Genomic DNA, 18283 nt, shown 5'->3' with positions numbered 1-18283 from the left:
TTTCTTGGCCAAGGGAGTATTAGAAAGGATCCCGATGTCAGAAGGAGGCAGTGGCTGTTATTCCTGCTACTTTCTGATTCCCAAAAAGAACAAGGGTCTTCACGCTATTCTAGATTTGTGGGACATCAATCTCTTCCTCAAAAAGGACAAACTGAAGATGCTTACTCTGGCTCAGGTCTTGTCTGCTCAAGACCAAGGGACTGGATGGTAGCGTTGGACTTACAGGATTTATATTTTCACTTGCCTGCCCACAGGCGCTACGTGCGGCTCAAGGTAGGCCACGAGCACTTAGTTTACTGTGCTCCCCTTCAGTTTAACCAGTGCCCCTCAGCTGTTCACCAAAGTGCTGACAGTGGTACCAGCTCATCTGCGCAGTTTGGAGGTTTCAGTCTTCCTCTACCTTGACGACTGGCTGCTGAAGGCTCCTTCGTCCCAGGCTGTCGTCACCCACCTTAAGACTACGGCGAACATCCTGCATTCACTAAGGTGCACTATAAACATGCCAAAGTCACACCTGACTCCCTCTCTGAAGTGCCCTTTCATTGGTGCTGTTCTGGACACAGAGCAGTTTGGGCTTATTCTCCAGAGCAGCGAGTGCAGGATATTTAGGTTATGATACCAATGTTTCAGCATCTATCCTGGATTTAGGTGAGACAGACTCTGAGGCTGCTGGGCCTCATGGCCTCCTGAATCCGGTTAGTCAAGCATGCCAAATGGCATATGAGGGCTCTGCAGTGGGACCTGAAGTTCCAATGGGCACAGCGTCAGGGGAATCTCACCGACACAGTTCAGATCTCAGAGGGAACTGCAAAAGATCTGCATTGGTGGTTAGTCAATTTCGATTGGGTCAGATGCAGACTCCTCTCCTTTCCCTGACCATATCTCACAGTAGTGACAGGTGCATCACTTCTGTGATGGGGCGGCAATCTGGGAAAGGTGGATATCGGAGGCCTCTGGTCTCAGGTGGAATCCTAACTCATATTAATTTATTGGAGCTCCGGGCGATCCGACTGGCATTGAAAGAGTTTCTTCCTGTTGCAAAAGGGAAAATGGTGCAGGTGTTCATGGACAACACCACTGCAATGTGGTACTGCAACAAGCAGGGAGCGGTGGGGTCGGTGGCCCTTTGTCAAGAGGCCTTGCGTCTCTGGACATTGCTTGTACAGCGGGCATAACCCTGGTGATTCAACAACTGGCAGGTTCTCTTCTCTAAACGCCAAGGCGGACAAACTGAGCAGTCGATGCCTAGCGGAACATGAGTGGTGTCTCCATCTGGAGGTGGCAGAAGGGCTCTTTCTGCAGTGGGGGAGAGCCTTGGTTAGATCTGCTTGCCTGCGCAGAGAATGCACAATATCAGGACTATTGCTCATTGAAGTTTCCAAGGAGGTACTCACATGTCGACACTTTGCAGCGTGAGTGGAATTCAGGCCTCCTGTAAGCCTTTCCGCCCGTACCACTTCTGCCCAGAGTTCTCAAAAACAACCATTCCCAAGTAATCCTGATGGCTCCGGACTGGGCACTGGGCACAGTCTGGTATCCCGAGCTTCTGAAAATAAGCATCGATCCTCCGATCAGGCTGCCTCTTCGGGAAGATCTTCTGTCGCAGTAGCAGGGGAAGGTTCTCCACCTGAAACTGTCAACTCTGCGCCTTCATTCGTGGAGATTGAGTGGCGACAGTTGACAGCCTTCGACCTTCCTCCCGAAGCCTGTAGAGTTATTCTGGCAGCGAGGCTTCCCTCCACTAAGAAGGTATATGCCTGCCATTGGAAACACTTTGTATATTATTGTACAGAAAGATTTATTGATCCTCTTTCTGCTTCTCTCGCTGACATCCTTCTCTTAAGCTCATCCCTTGCCCAGCAGAGTTCTTCGTTGGGCACCCTCAAAGGCTATCTTTCCGCCCTATCGGAGTTCCTTCAGCTGCCCGATCAGCCTTTATTATTAAAATCTCCAATTGTAAATAGATTTCTTAAACATCTTGTACATATGTATCCTCCTATGCCCTTTGTCATGCCTCAGTGGGACTTGAATCTGGCCCTCACTTTTCTCATGTGTGCTCCCTTTGAGCCACTGCACAACTGTCACCTCTGGCCGCTCATCATCAAGGCAGCCTTTTTAGTGGCAATAACATCTGCCAGGAGGGTAACTGAGATGCAGGCTCTTTCACCCAAGCTGCCATTTCTCACCATGTTTCCAGACAAGGTGGTACTCCTCATCCCTCTAAAGAAAAGGAGCGACTGGACCTAAAAAGAGCGTTGTCATTCTACCTTGACCACACAAGAGTTCCAGGTGGATGACCAGCTCTTTGTGGGGAACGTGGGAACAAAAGAAAGGTCAGGCAGTGCAGAAATGAACCATTTCTCTCCGGGTCGTTTTCTGCATTAAGATCTGCTACACACTCTGGCCAAGAAGCAGCCTCCTGAGTGCTTGAGGGCTCATTCTACCACGGGCAAATCTGCTACCACTGCATTCGTGCAAGGTGTTTACTGCCATTAAGTGGGTGGCATTTAGGTGTTAAGGTCGCCTTGTTTTGTATATCACATTATAAATCACATTTGTGCTGCTAAGAATTAGTGCAGTTGTGTATGCAAAGTAATGTGTGGGTGTCTTAATGATATGTTCAATGAAATATCCCAGTAGAAGCAAATACATTTGCACCACTTTCTTTGTTGAATACTCAATTGTCATACTCAGCATTTTTCTTTGAAACTTTTATTTCTGCTGTAGTGTTGCGTACTACTGTTCTTCTAAAACTAATTATTTTTGTAGGTAACGCCATTTCCAAACACTGGATTTATTAATGGGTTTACATCTCCAACTTTCAAGCCAGCAGCTTCACCTTTGACGTCACTCAGGCAGTATCCTCCCAGGAACAGGTAAATACTAACTATATTGCTTATTTTCTTGCTGTTTGTCAATATATTGACCATCTTTGTGAGTACAGCCACTTTATTATTCTTTTTATTCTATTTTGTACTTTCAATATAAGAATAATGGTCTCAACTTAAAAACATATTGACACTGTTGCATTACAGGTTTGCAGATTTGTAAAGCCAGAGTTAGCATGCATGGCAGACCTTGTGAAATCTCTGAGGGCAGCCCTGGGCCCTGTACGTACTGGTCCATGCCTGTTTTTTAGGATGCCAAGTTTTGAATTTTGCACACATGTGGTTCATTTCGGGTCTTTTACCAGGTTCTCTTCAACATGAGATGGATCAGCCCCCTTGCTTCCAATATGGCCGCAGCCTGGTGCACTTTCGTAGGTTGTGTAGTAATTTTCCTTGTCAACCACCTCCCTGCAAACATGCATCCCCATACAGAATGTCCTAGTTCTGGTGTAATATGCTCAGTACAGTAATGTTAATTGCACCAGTCTGAGCTCCAATGTTATTGCAACCTCCATCAGTCTTCATCCGCTAGTTTACCAAGACTACATTCGCATTTGTCCCTTGGTGCATCAAGGGTGACTAATCGGTAGTGTCCTGTAAAATTGTGAAATCGCATGCTTGTGTAGGTTAGTTGTTAGGAATACTCTTGTATCTCCCCTTAGCCTGCAAGAGCATGTTTGACTTCAGTGTATTGTTTCTGGATTTTGCAACTCTTCAAAGGAGACGTTTCTGTGCATTCCAGATGCACCTAGTTTTGTAATTCCAATCTTATCCCATTGTTTTTACTCTCCATTACTTTAAGGACCACCAACAAATAGGATTTGCACAAAGGGCTCTCCAATGTCACCCTGTCCCTCCATCCCACTTTTGCTGTCGTCTTTTTACATACTTTGATGACCAGTTCTGTTAGAGATGGGTAAAGTACAGTCAATCTTGTACTAAATGGAACAGCTAGCAAAATCTGCACAGTGAATTAATTATCCATTATTATGCTTGGTTCTCCTTTGTGCTTCATTTACTCTTCTGCAACTTTTTTGTTCCTAAAAACTATTCTTCAGTGTAGCTGTCCTAGGTTTCCCCTCATATGTTTTTGCCTCTAATTAGTTCATGAAGACAGCTATTCTTTTAATCATTAACCAGTCATGTATCTGAGATGTTTGTTGCACAGTCCAGTGTAAAACAAATTGACATTTAGTATTGTTGCTTGTGTTAATTCCCCATTGCTGTCCCAAATACCTATAGCTACTGCAGTTTCAAGCATCTTGCATTTTGTTACGTTTATGGGTTGTGCTAGTTTAACCACCTAGAGCACCATTATAACAAACACCTATACGTGCATATCAGGTCTGGTATATTAGCTAGAGCCCGCTCATACCAGATGACTTTGAGAACAGTTTTTCTTTAAATCACATTTGCAAAGAAATGATTTTGCAGCAATTATCAGTTCCTATTTTACAAGAATTTCAGTTTTCGCTTGTAGCTTGGTTAAGGCTAACCATCTATGGGTTAATATTCTGCTGTCTGTGTACATTTGATTAACCTAGATATTTACATTTTTCCACTACACCTGTGGTCTTTTAACTTTATAGTTGTTCTCTAGCATTTTTCAGGAAACTAATAGTAGGCTGAAATACACAACCAGTTCTATCACACTTGATCTAAATTGGCTGGATACATATCACAGGACCGTTCCGTATGTATGAGTATCCTGTTATCTGATGATAGATTTAAGTGTTTCTTTATAGTGATGGACTTAATCCTCAGTTATCTGTTTGTCATCTCTCTACCAGATGCAGTCTTCATTTGAGTTTTAATGATTTATTCCCCATTTTCCACATTAGCCATCATTGTGACCAGACATGTTTCATAATCTGGAATTGACAATACAACACCTACGCTGCTACTGCCCTAAATTATATTTACATTCCTGATAGATTTATATTTCACCTCCAAAATCATATTAAAAATATCTGTCATATCCCACAACCTGCATTAGAATTAGCTGAAGCGTTTTTTCTTTTGCAGAAAGTAACAGCAACTATATTGATTATTTATTGACTAACTACAATAACATCCAACAAGATAGCTCTTTTTAAATAAAAAAAAAATGTCAAGGACACACAGTCCATTATTTTTATTTTTTTAACTTGCTTCCAAAAGAAGGGATGTTTTATAGATTGAGCATAAGAAATAAGTTACTTACCTGTAACTGTAGTTCTCCAGTATTGGAAGCTTTCATAGATTCACATGTTTGAATACTTCCCCGTAGTCGAGATGGGAGTCCCCAGTGGAATGTGTAAGAAATGCTAATGTCTACCTACATTAAATGCATTAGGCCTTTAGCTTAGCAACCTATCACAGTCATTTTGTAAAATAGACCCAAACTCAAAATTCATCCAGTCACACTGCACCACCCCTTAGAACCTCCTGTGAGAAACTGCCTTCCCTCAGGTTTTCCGAGCATAAGTACTGCAATAATAAGGAACACTGAGAAAAGAAGAGGTGAGCTCCTCAGGGAGGAGGGTGGGCCACATGTGAATCTATGAAAGCTTCCAATACTGGAGAGAACTACAGGTTCGATGGCATCTGTCGCTGTAGATACACATGTTGTGCATAGCCCGCCATCTGGTGTTGGGTCGGAGTGTTACAAGTTGTTTTTCTTCGAAGAAGTCTTTCGAGTCACGGGACCGAGGGACTCCTCCTCTTTGTCTCCATTGCGCATGGGCGTCGACTCCATCTTCGATTGTTTTCTTTCCGCCATCGGGTTCGGACGTGTTCCTTTCGTTCTGGGTTTCGGAACGGAAAGTTAGCTAAATATCGGAAAATTACGTCGGTATTGTTGCGTTCGGGATCGGCTTAGTTAGAATCAACACCGAATCGAAGAGTGAAGAGCTCCGGTACCCTTCGGGGTAGTTTTCGATCCCCCGTCGGGGCCTGGTCGGCCCGACCGCGTGTGAAGCAACGCTGATGGAACGGACCCCGTTCCGTTTCTGTCCTAAATGCCACAACAAATACCCGTATACAGACCAACATTTGGTCTGTAACCTGTGCCTGTCGCCTGAGCAAAGTGAAGAGACTTGCGAGGCCTGTCGTGCGTTCCGGTCCCGAAAAACACTCCGTGACTGTCGAGCCAGAAGACTGCAGATGGCGTCCACGCCGACAGCTCACCGAGAGTTCGAGGAACAAGAGGAAGAAGGAACCTTCTCGATCCATGACTCGGACTCCGAGGAATTCGACGAACAAAAAACTGTGAGTAAGACGTCGAAGTCAGCACACAAGAAAAGTGACAAGGCCCAGGGGACGCCACTGCCACCAGGCCATGGCTCGACCCATAAATTCGGTGACCGACCATCGACACCGAAAAAGGCCGAAATGGTGCCGAGATCGTCCGACTCCGGTCGAGACACCGGCACGCAGCCTTCTCGGGACCGAGAAAGTGCTGCTGAAAAATGTCGACGCCGAGATAGCGGAGCCGAAACTGCTCGACGCAGAGACAGCGGCACCGAGGAATATCGACGCCGAGAGGGTTCGACTCCGAAAAAGAAGAAGGTCACCTCGGAGCCGAAAAAGAGTACAGACAGGGTTTCGGTGCCAAAACGACCCGCAACCGACCCAACTACCGGTTCCTATTCAGAGGAGCAATCACTGTCCTCTCAGCTGCGAAAGCATAGATTTGAGGAAGAGTTGCAATCCACCGAAGTGGACCACACTCAGAAACGTATCTTTATACAGGAAGGAACAGGGAAAATAAGCACCCTTACCCCTATTAGGAGAAAAAGGAGATTGGAGTTTCAGTCAGACCAAGCACCACAAACGAAAATGGTGAAAAAGGTAACTCCGCCACCCTCTCCTCCACCTGTAACTAACGTTTCACCGGCACAAACTCCATCACATTCCCCGGCTCACACCACCATGAGCCAAGGTGACCAGGACCAAGACGCTTGGGACTTATACGACGCCCCAGTGTCGGACAACAGTCCAGAGGCGTATCCTACAAAGCCCTCACCACCGGAAGATAGCACAGCATACTCACAAGTGGTGGCTAGAGCAGCAGAGTTCCACAACGTGTCCCTACACTCGGAACCAGTCTAGGATGATTTCTTATTCAACACCCTCTCCTCCACCCATAGCTCCTACCAAAGCCTGCCTATGCTCCCAGGAATGCTTTGGCACGCAAAGGAAATCTTCAAGGAGCCGGTCAAGAGTAGAGCAATAACACCAAGAGTGGATAAGAAATATAAAGCACCTCCCACAGACCCTGTTTTCATCACCTCACAGCTGCCACCAGATTCCGTCGTAGTAGGAGCAGCTCGCAAGAGAGCCAACTCCCACACATCTGGGGATGCACCACCTCCAGATAAAGAGAGCCGCAAGTTTGATGCAGCCGGAAAGAGAGTCGCAGTACAAGCTGCAAACCAGTGGCGCATCGCTAACTCTCAAGCACTACTTGCGCGCTATGACAGAGCCCATTGGGACGAGATGCAACACCTCATTGAGCATCTACCCAAAGAGCTACAAAAAAGGGCGAAACAAGTGGTTGAGGATGGACAGAACATATCTAATAATCAGATACGCTCCTCTATGGATGCAGCAGACACAGCTGCCAGAACAATTAACACATCTGTGACTATAAGAAGGCACGCATGGCTACGAACGTCCGGTTTTAAACCAGAGATACAGCAGGCAGTGCTCAATAGGCCATTCAATGAGAAACAACTGTTCGGACCAGAAGTGGACACGGCAATTGAGAAACTCAAAAAGGACACTGACACTGCTAAAGCCATGGGCGCACTCTACTCCCCGCAGAGCAGAGGCACTTACAGTACCTTCCGCAAAACAACCTTTAGAGGGGGGTTTCGGGGTCAGGCCACACAAGCCAGCACCTCACAGGCAACACCGTCCAGCTACCAGGGACAATACCAAAGGGGAGGCTTTCGGGGCCAATACAGAGGACAATTCCCTAGGAATAGGGGAAAATTTCAAAGCCCCACAACCCCTACAACCAAACAGTGACTCACATGTCACTCATCCCCTCGACACAACACCAGTGGGGGGAAGAATAGGTCAGTATTACCAAGCATGGGAGGAAATAACTACAGACGCTTGGGTCTTAGCAATTATCCAACATGGTTATTGCATAGAATTTCTACAAATCCCTCCAAACATACCACCAAAAGCACAGAATTTATCAAAACAACATTCAGACCTTCTGGAAATAGAAGTTCAAGCATTATTGCAAAAGAACGCAATAGAACTAGTACCAAAAACACAAATAAACACAGGAGTTTATTCACTGTACTTACTAATACCAAAAAAGGACAAAACACTGAGACCAATCCTAGACCTCAGAACACTAAACACCTACATCAAATCAGAACACTTTCACATGGTCACGCTACAAGAAGTGTTACCATTGCTAAAGCAACAGGACTACATGACCACCTTAGATCTCAAAGACGTGTATTTCCACATACCAATACATCCGTCGCACAGGAAATACCTAAGGTTCGTATTCAAAGGAATACATTACCAATTCAAAGTATTGCCCTTCGGTTTAACAACTGCACCAAGAGTCTTCACAAAGTGCCTAGCAGTAGTGGCTGCACACATCAGAAGGCAGCAAATACACGTATTCCCGTATCTAGACGACTGGCTAATCAAGACCGACTCACTGACAAGGTGCTCACACCACACAGATCAGGTCATACAAACCCTCTACAAACTCGGTTTCACCATCAACTATGCAAAATCACACATTCTGCCGTGCAAGGTACAACAATACCTAGGAGCCACAATAGATACAACAAAGGGAATAGCCACTCCAAGTCCCCAAAGGGTTCAAAATTTCCAAAAGATTATACAACGCATGTATCCAACACAAAAAATACAGGCGAAGATGATATTACAACTACTAGGCATGATGTCCTCATGCATAGCCATTGTCCCACACGCACGGTTGAACATGCGGCCCTTACAACAGTGCCTAGCATCACAATGGTCTCAAGCACAGGGTCAGCTTCTAGATCTGGTGTTGATAGATCGCCTAACATACCTCTCGCTTCTATGGTGGAACAACATAAATTTAAACAAAGGGCGGCCTTTCCAAGACCCAGTGCCACAATAAGTGATAACAACAGATGCTTCCATGACAGGGTGGGGAGCACACCTCAATCAACACAGCATCCAAGGACAATGGGACGTACATCAAACAAAGCTGCATATAAATCACCTCGAATTGTTAGCAGTATTCCTAGCGTTGAAAGCATTTCAACCCATCATAACCCACAAATACATTCTTGTCAAAACAGACAACATGACAACAATGTATTATCTAAACAAACAGTGGGGAACGCACTCGACACAGCTGTGCCTCCTGGCACAAAAGATATGGCAATGGGCAATTCACAACCACATTCGCCTAATAGCACAATTTATTCCAGGGATCCAAAATCAACTAGCAGACAATCTCTCTCGAGATCACCAACAGGTCCACGAATGGGAGATTCACCCCCAAATTCTAAACACTTACTTCAAAATTTGGGGGACACCTCAAATAGACCTATTTGCAACAAAGGAGAACGCAAAATGCCAAAACTTCGCATCCAGGTACCCACACAAGCAGTCTCAAGGCAATGATCTATGGATGAACTGGTCATGGATATTTGTGTACGCTTTTCCCCCTCTCCCTCTCCTTCCATATCTAGTAAACAAATTGAGTCAAAACAAACTCAAACTCATACTGATAGCACCAACGTGGGCAAGGCAACCATGGTACACAACACTGCTAGACCTATCAGTAGTACCCCACGTCAAGTTGCCCAACAGGCCAGATCTGTTAACGCAACACAAACAACAGATGGTGTAATGGGCAGTTGTCTTTTTGCTTTAAGGTAGCAGATTTGGATGCACTAAGGGCACACTCAACCAGAAAGAAAGGCGCTACCATGGCCTTCCTAGGGAATATTCCAATGCACGAAATATGTAAGGCAGCCACATGGTCTACGCCTCACACATTTACCAAGCACTACTGTGTAGACGTGCTATCAGCACAACAAGCCACAGTAGGTCAAGCCGTACTAAGAACCTTATTTCAGACTACTTCCACTCCTACAGGCTGAGCCACCGCTTTTGGGGAGATAACTGCTTACTAGTCTATGCACAACATGTGTATCTACAGCGACAGATGCCATCGAACTGAAAATGTCACTTACCCAGTGTACATCTGTTCGTGGCATCAGTCGCTGAAGATTCACATGTGCCCACCCACCTCCCCGGGAGCCTGTAGCCGTTTGGAAGTTAGCTTCAACTTTGTACATTTGTAAATATATTAAATCTTAGATAGGTACATACTTATTTACTCCATTGCATGGGCACTATTACTAACAAACAACTCCTACCTCACCCTCTGCGGGGAAAACAATCGAAGATGGAGTCGACGCCCATGCGCAATGGAGACAAAGAGGAGGAGTCCCTCGGTCCCGTGACTCGAAAGACTTCTTCGAAGAAAAACAACTTGTAACACTGCGACCCAACACCAGATGGCGGGCTATGCACAACATGTGAATCTTCAGCGACTGATGCCACGAACAGATGTACACTGGGTAAGTGACATTTTCATTACAGGTAAGTAACTTACTCCAGTATTGGAACTTTCGTAGAATCACATGAATAAGAATAGCAAGCAGTGACTAGCACATTTTCTGTATTTGTAAGAACACATTCTACAATGTAAGAGATAGTATCAGAATTTCGATAACTTCATGTCTGCTAAATAAAGATATTTAAACATCTCTATATACATATGTTCGATGGCATGTGTAGCTGCAGATACACATGCTGTGCACTGTTCCTGCCATCTAGTGTTGGGCTCGGAGTGTTACAAGTTGTTTTTCTTCGAAGAAGTCTTTTCGAGTCACGAGACCGAGGGACTCCTCCCTTTCTGCTCCATTGCGCATGGGCGTCGACTCCATCTTAGATTGTTTTCCCCACTGAGGGTGAGGTAGGAGTTGAGAGTATACTAGATGTGCCCATGCAATGGAGTAGGGGTGTATGTACATAATGTATATTAAAATAATATTTATTTACAAATCTTAATCAACTAACAACGGCTACAGGCTCCTGGGGAGGTGGGAGGGCGCATGTGAATCTGCAGCGTCTCATGCCACGAACAGATGTACACTGGGTGTGTGACATTTTCCGTTCGGTGGCATGTGTAGCTGCAGATACACATGCTGTGCATAGACTACTAAGCAGTAACCTCCCCTAAAAAGCGGTGGCTTAGCCTGTAGGAGTTGAAGTTGTTTGAAATAATGTCCTTATTACAGCCAGTCCTACTGTGGCTTGTTGTGTTGTTAACACATCTACACAGTAATGTTTAGTGAATGTATGAGGCGTAGACCAGGTGGCTGCCTTTCACATTTCAGTCAAAGGTATATTCCCCAGAAAGGCCATTGTGGTGCCTTTTTCCCTAGTGGAATGCGCTTTTGGTGTAATAGGTAGATCTCTTTTTGCTTTGATATAACAAGTTTGAATACATTTAACTATCCATCTGGCAATGCCTTGTTTGGATATAGGATTACCGGCATGAGGTTTTTGGAAGGCTACAAACAATTGTTTTGTTTTACGAAATTGTTTTGTCCTGTCAATGTAATACATTAGTGCTCTCTATGTCTAATGTATGTAAGGCTGACTTTTTCCCTTTGCTGATGTCAGGTTATGATTTGAAGGTGTGCTGAGGCCTGCTACCAGGCCTCAGCACCAGTGTTCTTTCCCTAAAACTGTACCTTTGTTTCCACAATTGGCACACCCTGGCATCCAGGTAAGTCCCTTGTAACTGGTACCCCTGGTACCAAGGGCCCTGATGCCAGGGAAGGTCTCTAAGCGCTGCAGCATGTCTTATGCCACCCTGGGGACCCGTCACTCAGAACAGACACACTGCTTGCCAGCTTGCGTGTGCTGGTAGGGAGAAAATGACTAAGTCGACATGGCACTCCCCTCAGGGTGCCATGCCAACCTCACACTGCCTCTGGCATAGATAAGTCACCCCTCTAGCAGGCCTTACAGCCCTAGCAAGATAGAAGCACCTCCACCCAGTACAGGCTTTGTTACTAGCCACAGAGTGACAAAGGCACTCTCCCCATGTGGCCAGCAACATGTCTGGTGTGTGGCAGGCTGGTAAAACTAGTCAGCCCACACTGGAAGTCGGGTATGGTTTCAGGGGGCATCTCTAAGATGCCCTCTGGGGTGTATTTCACAATAAAATGTACACTGGCATCAGTGTGCATTTATTGTGCTGAGAAGTTTGATACCAAACTTCAGTTTTCAGTGTAAGCATTATGGTGCTGTGGAGTTTGTGCATGACAGACTCCCAGACCACATACTCTTATGGCTACCCTGCACTTACAATGTCTAAGGTTTTGCTTAGACACTGTAGGGGCATAGTGCTCATGCACTTATCCCCTCACCTATGGTATTTGTGCACCCTGACTTAGGGCTGTAAGGCCTACTAGAGGGGTGACTTATCTATGCCATAGGCAGTGTGAGGTTGGCATGGCACTCTGAGGGGAGTGCCATGTCGACTTAGTCATTTTATCCCCACCAGCACACACAATCTGCCAAGCAGTGTGTCTGTGCTGAGTGAGGGGTCCCCAGGGTGGCATAAGATATGCTGCAGCTCTTAGAGACCTTCCCTGGCATCAGGGCCCTTGGTACCAGGGATACCAGTTACAAGGGACTTACCTGGATGCCAGGGTGTGCCAATTGTGGAAACAAAAGTACAGGTTAGGGAAAGAACACTGGTGCTGGGGCCTGGTTAGCAGGCCTCAGCACACTTTCAAATCATAACTTGGCATCAGCAAAGGCAAAGAGCCAGGGGGTAACCATGCCAAGGAGGCATTTCGTTACACACAGGTACTATCCAGGGCAGCTACGTTCCACAATGTAGCAATGCATTCTGAGCCAATAAAGATGATTTCCTATTCAACACCTTGGCATCCACCCAGGCTTCCTACCAGAGACTGCCAATGCTCCCAAGTATGCTCAAACATGCAAAACAGGTATTCCAGGAGACAGTTAAAGGAAGGGCTATCACGCCTAGGGTGGAGAAGTACAAGCCTCCCCCAACAGATCCTGTGTTTATAACACAGCAACTTACACCGGACTCGGTGGTTGTAGGAGCAGGAAGAAAGAGGGCAAACTCTCAATCATCAGGTGACGCTCCACCGCCTGACAAAGAAAGTAGGAAGTTTGACGCAGCGGGCAAACGAGTGGCAGCACAGGCAGCCAATCAATGGCGGATCGCTAATTCGCAAGCCCTACTTGCTCGCTACAAAAGGGCACACTGGGACGAGATGCAACACATTATACAACACTTGCCCAAAGAACTCTAGAAAGTGCCCAGCAGGCTGTGGAAGAAGGACAAGCAATATCCAACAACCAAATAAGGTCCGCATTAGACTCGGCAGACACGGCAGCACAAACGGTCAACACTGCGGTAACCATTTGCAGGCATGCATGTTTAAGAAGCTCTGGATTCAAGCCAGAAATCCAACAAGCAGTGTTGAACATGCCTTTTAACCAAGAACAATTGTTTGGGCCAGAAGTGGACACAGCAATTGAAAAATTAAAGAAAGACACGGACACGGCCAAAGCCATGGGCGCGCTCTACTACCCACAGGGCAGAGGCACATTTAGAAAGCCACAATTTAGAGGGTGGTTTCGAATGCAAACACCAGAGCCTTCCACCTCGCAAACCAGACCCACCTATCAGGCACAATACCAGAGGGGAGGGTTTTGTGGCTCATATAGAGGAGGACAATTCCCAAGAGGAAGGGGAAAGTTCCAGACACCTAAAACAAGCCAAACCAAACAGTGACTCCAGTGTCACAAATCCCCAACACTTAACACCAGTGGGAGGGAGACTTAACTCATACTATCAGAACTGGACACACATTACCACGGGCGCATGAGTCCTAGCCATTATCCAACATGGTTATTTCATAGAATTCACAAATTTCCCGCCAGATGTGCCCCCAAGGGCACACAATATGTCCAAACAATACTTAGACCTATTACAAATAGAGGTCCAAGCACTATTACAAAAATAAACAATAGAGTTAGTACCCAACCATCAGAAAGGAACAGGCGTCTACTCACTATATTTCCTAATTCCAAAGAAGGACAAAACGTTAAGACCTATCTTAGACCTCAGAACACTGAATCTCTTCATCAAGTCAGACCACTTCCACATGGTGACACTTCAAGACGTGGTTCCCTTACTAAAAAAGGAGGACTTCATGTCAACATTGGATCTCAAGGATGCGTACTTTCACATACCCATCCATCCTTCTCACAGAAAATACTTAAGGTTTGTGATACACGGCGTACACTATCAATTCAAAGTGTTACCATTCGGGATAACAGCCCCAAGGGTATTCACAAAATGCCTTGCAGTAGTAGCCGCTCACATAAGGAGACAGCACATGCACGTATTCCCATACTTAGACGTCTGGCTAACAAAAACCAACACTCAACAACAGTGTCTTCTTCACACGCAATACGTTATAGAAACTCTACACAAACTAGGGTTCTCTATAAATTACCAGAAATCACATCTGCAGCCATCCCAAATACAACAATACATGGGAGCAGCACTCAACACACCAAAAGCAATTGCCACTCCAAGTCCACAAAGAGTCCAATCGTTCCAAAATATAACATCAAGCATACAGTCAAACCAACACTACCCAGTAAGGTTTGTAATGAAAATTCTAGGCATGATGTCTTCATGCATAGCCATTGTCCCAAACGCAAGATTACACATGCGGCCCTTACAACAGTGCCTAGCAAAACAATGGACACAAGCACAGGGTCAACTTCAAGATCTAGTGTTGATAGACCGCCAGACACACTTCTCGCTTCAATGGTGGAACCATATAAATTTAAACCAAGGGTGGCCATTCCAAGACCCAGTGCCTCAATACGCGATCACAACAGATGCTTCCATGATGGGGTGGGGAGCACACCTCAACCAGCACAGTATACAGGGACAATGGAACATTCAACAAAAACAACTGCACATAAATCATTTAGAACTGTTGGCAGTGTTCTTAGCATTTAAGCATTTCAACCACTGATAGCCCACAAACACATTCTTGTCAAAACAGACAATGTATTACCTCAACAAGCAAGGAGGGACACACTTGTCACAACTGTGTCTCTCAGCACAGAAAATTTGGCATTGGGCAATTCACAATCACATTCGCCTAATAGCACAATACATCCCAGGTATTCAAAACCAGTTAGCCGACAATCTCAGTCGAAATCACCAACAAACACACAAATGGGAAATTCATCCCCAGATCCTACAAGATTACTTTCTACGCTGGGGAACACTAAAAATAGACCTATTCGCAACAAAGGAAAACACAAAATGCAAAAACTTCGCGTCCAGGTACCCACACCCTCTGTCCAAGGGCAATGCGTTAAGGATGAGTTGGTCAGGGATATTTGCTTACGCTTTTCCCCCTCTCCCACTCATTCCTTATCTGGTAAACAAACTGAGTCAAAACAGACTCAAACTAATACTCATAGCACCAACCTGAGCTCGCCAACCGTGGTACACAACACTGCTGGGCCTATCAGTAGTACCTCATATCAAATTACCAAACAGACCAGATCTGTTAACTCAACACAAACAGATCAGACACCCGAATCCATCATCGCTCAATCTAGCGATCTGGCTCCTGAAGTCTTAGAATTTGGACATTTAGACCGTACACAAGAATGTATGGAGGTCATTAAACAAGCTAGGAAACCTACTACAAGACATTTTAATGCAAACAAATGGAAAAGATTTGTTTACTACTGCCACAATAATCAAATTCAACCACTACATGTTTCAGCAAAAAACATTGTAAGTTACTTATTACACTTACAAAAATCTAAACTAGCATTCTCTTCTATTAAGATACATCTCACAGCAATATCTGCCTATCTGCAGATTAGACATTCAACATCGCTTTTTAGAATCCCAGTAATCAAAGCATTTATGGAAGGATTAAAAAGAATCATACCCCCGAGAACACCACCAGTCCCTTCGTGGAACCTCAATATTGTATTAACACGACTCATGGGACCACCATTTGAACCCATGCACTCTTGTGAAATGCAATACTTAGAAGGTAGCCTTCCTGATAGCTATCACATCTCTTAGAAGAGTAAGTGAAATACAAGCATTTACTATACAAGAACCCTTTATACAAATACATAAACATAAAGTGGTTCTCCGTACAAATCCAAAATTCTTACCAAAAGTTATATCACCATTCCACCTAAACCAAACAGTGGAACTCCCAGACTTTTTTCCACAACCAGACTCAGTAGCCGAAAGAGCCTTACATACGTTGGACATAAAAAGAGCACTAAAGTATTACATTGACAGAACAAAACAGTTTCGCAAAACAAAACAATTGTTTGTAGCCTTCCAAAAGCCTCATGCAGGGAATCCTATATCCAAGCAAGGCATTGCCAGATGGATAGTGAAATGTATTCAAACCTGCTATATTAAAGCAAAAAGAGATCTACCTATTACACCAAAGGCGCATTCCACTAGGAAAAAAGGCGCCACAATGGCTTTTCTAGGGAATATTCCTATGTCAGAAATTTGTAAGGCAGCCACATGGTCTACGCCTCATACATTCACAAAACATTACTGTGTAGATGTGTTAACCACACAAGCCACAGTAGGACAGGCTGTATTACGAACATTATTTCAGACAACTTCAACTCCTACAGGCTAAGCCACCGCTTTTGGGGAGATTACTGCTTATTAGTCTATGCACAGCATGTGTATCTGCAGCTACACATGCCACCGAACGGAAAATGTCACTTACCCAGTGTACATCTGTTCGTGGCATGGGACGCTGCAGATTCACATGCGCCCTCCCACCTCCCCGGGAGCCTGTAGCCGTTATAAGTTGAATGAAAATTGTAAATTTGTAAATAAATACTATTTTAATTAACATTATGCACATACATACTTACTCCATTGCATGGGCACATTTACTATATTCACAACTCCTACCTCACCCTCTGCGGGGAAAACAATCTAAGATGGAGTCGACGCCCATGCGCAATGGAGCCGAAAGGGAAGAGTCCCTCGGTCTCGTGACTCGAAAAGACTTCTTCGAAGAAAAACAACTTGTAACACTCTTAGCCCAACACTAGATGGCAGGATAATGCACAGCATGTGAATCTGCAGGATCACAAGAAAACAACAGCCAGCCAGGGCAAAAATCTGGATCCCAAAGGATACAAAGAGCCACAAGAAAATGTAATATCCAAGAAAGAAGTGACTCAAACAGATGATCTCATTAAAGAACAAAAATATATTTCTACTACAACGTTTCAGCTTCCGCCTTCCTCAGGTAGTACAAGATGGTTTGCTCAGTGGCTGCACAGCTGACACTGGTGGATTTTCAAAAAGCATCATGAGTGAAGATTCCAATTGGAATGTGGAATCAATGCAGTCCTGAGAACTCTTCAGATATGCAGAAATCAAGTGGTATTGTCAGTGATGTTCAGTCCATCTGGATGCAGAGATTTTAAACGGTACATCCAGAAATTTTCTCTGATGTCCAGTAGTTCTTCCTTTAAAACATGCTCCACAGGGAAAATCTTCAAATCTGATAGTAAATGGTCCACAAGGTTAAAATGGTTGGCTACAGGCTGGTCAAGTTTCTTGTTAATTATTGCCGATTTGTGGTTCCTGAATCGTGTACGGAGGTCATTCACAGTTTGACCTACATATTGTTTTTTACAGCTTTGACGTTGGCACTGAATCACATAAATAATGCATCTAGAGCGACATGTAAGATGCTGTCTTATTCCATAAGTCCTTTTTGTAACAGAGCTAGTTACTGATGATGTTTGTAAAAGGTATTTGCATGTGATGCACCTTTTGGAATCACAGCAATGAACTCCTGCATTTGTTACAGCTTGCTTAAGTTCAGCTCTCACAATAAGTGATCGTAAATTGGGAGCTCTGCGGTAAGCAATGACTGGTGGTTTTGGAAAAAGCTTTTGCAATTTTTCACAAGTAGATAGTAAGGGAAAAGTTGTTTGTATTATATTTCTGTAGTTGGGAGCTGATGGATGATAGTCAACCACAAAAGGGATTCTGTCACTTTTGCTTCTTCTGTTGTTATTCCAAATAAGTGCTTCCCTGGGTAACTGCAAAGACTTGTCAATTTGTTGCAGAATGATATGCAGAGGATAGCCTCGCTTTTTAAATAATCTAACAAGCTCCTGTAGATGGCCTTTACAAGTGTCTTCATTGCTGCAGATGAGTCTTATTCTGAGTGCTTGGCTGTAGATGATGCTGAGTTTAGTGTGGC

The 18283-nt window shown here is 44.7% G+C and overlaps 1 protein-coding gene across 7 annotated transcripts in view; it reads left to right on the top strand.

Moving 5' to 3' along the window:
• LARP4B (La ribonucleoprotein 4B) overlaps nt 1-18283 on the top strand; it is an 857205-nt gene that overhangs the window by 476197 nt on the left and 362725 nt on the right. For all 7 annotated transcript variants that reach the window (XM_069211182.1, XM_069211183.1, XM_069211184.1 and 4 more), the window contains one exon: nt 2770-2876. In XM_069211182.1, the coding sequence (XP_069067283.1) occupies nt 2770-2876 (107 nt within the window). The remainder of the gene's footprint in view (nt 1-2769; nt 2877-18283) is intronic.

The sequence above is a fragment of the Pleurodeles waltl genome, chromosome 10 (genome assembly GCF_031143425.1).
Source record: "Pleurodeles waltl isolate 20211129_DDA chromosome 10, aPleWal1.hap1.20221129, whole genome shotgun sequence".
Classification (NCBI taxonomy): Eukaryota; Metazoa; Chordata; class Amphibia; order Caudata; family Salamandridae; genus Pleurodeles; species Pleurodeles waltl.
Note: the sequence above shows the minus strand (reverse complement) of the source record. Positions and strands in the feature narration are given on the sequence as shown.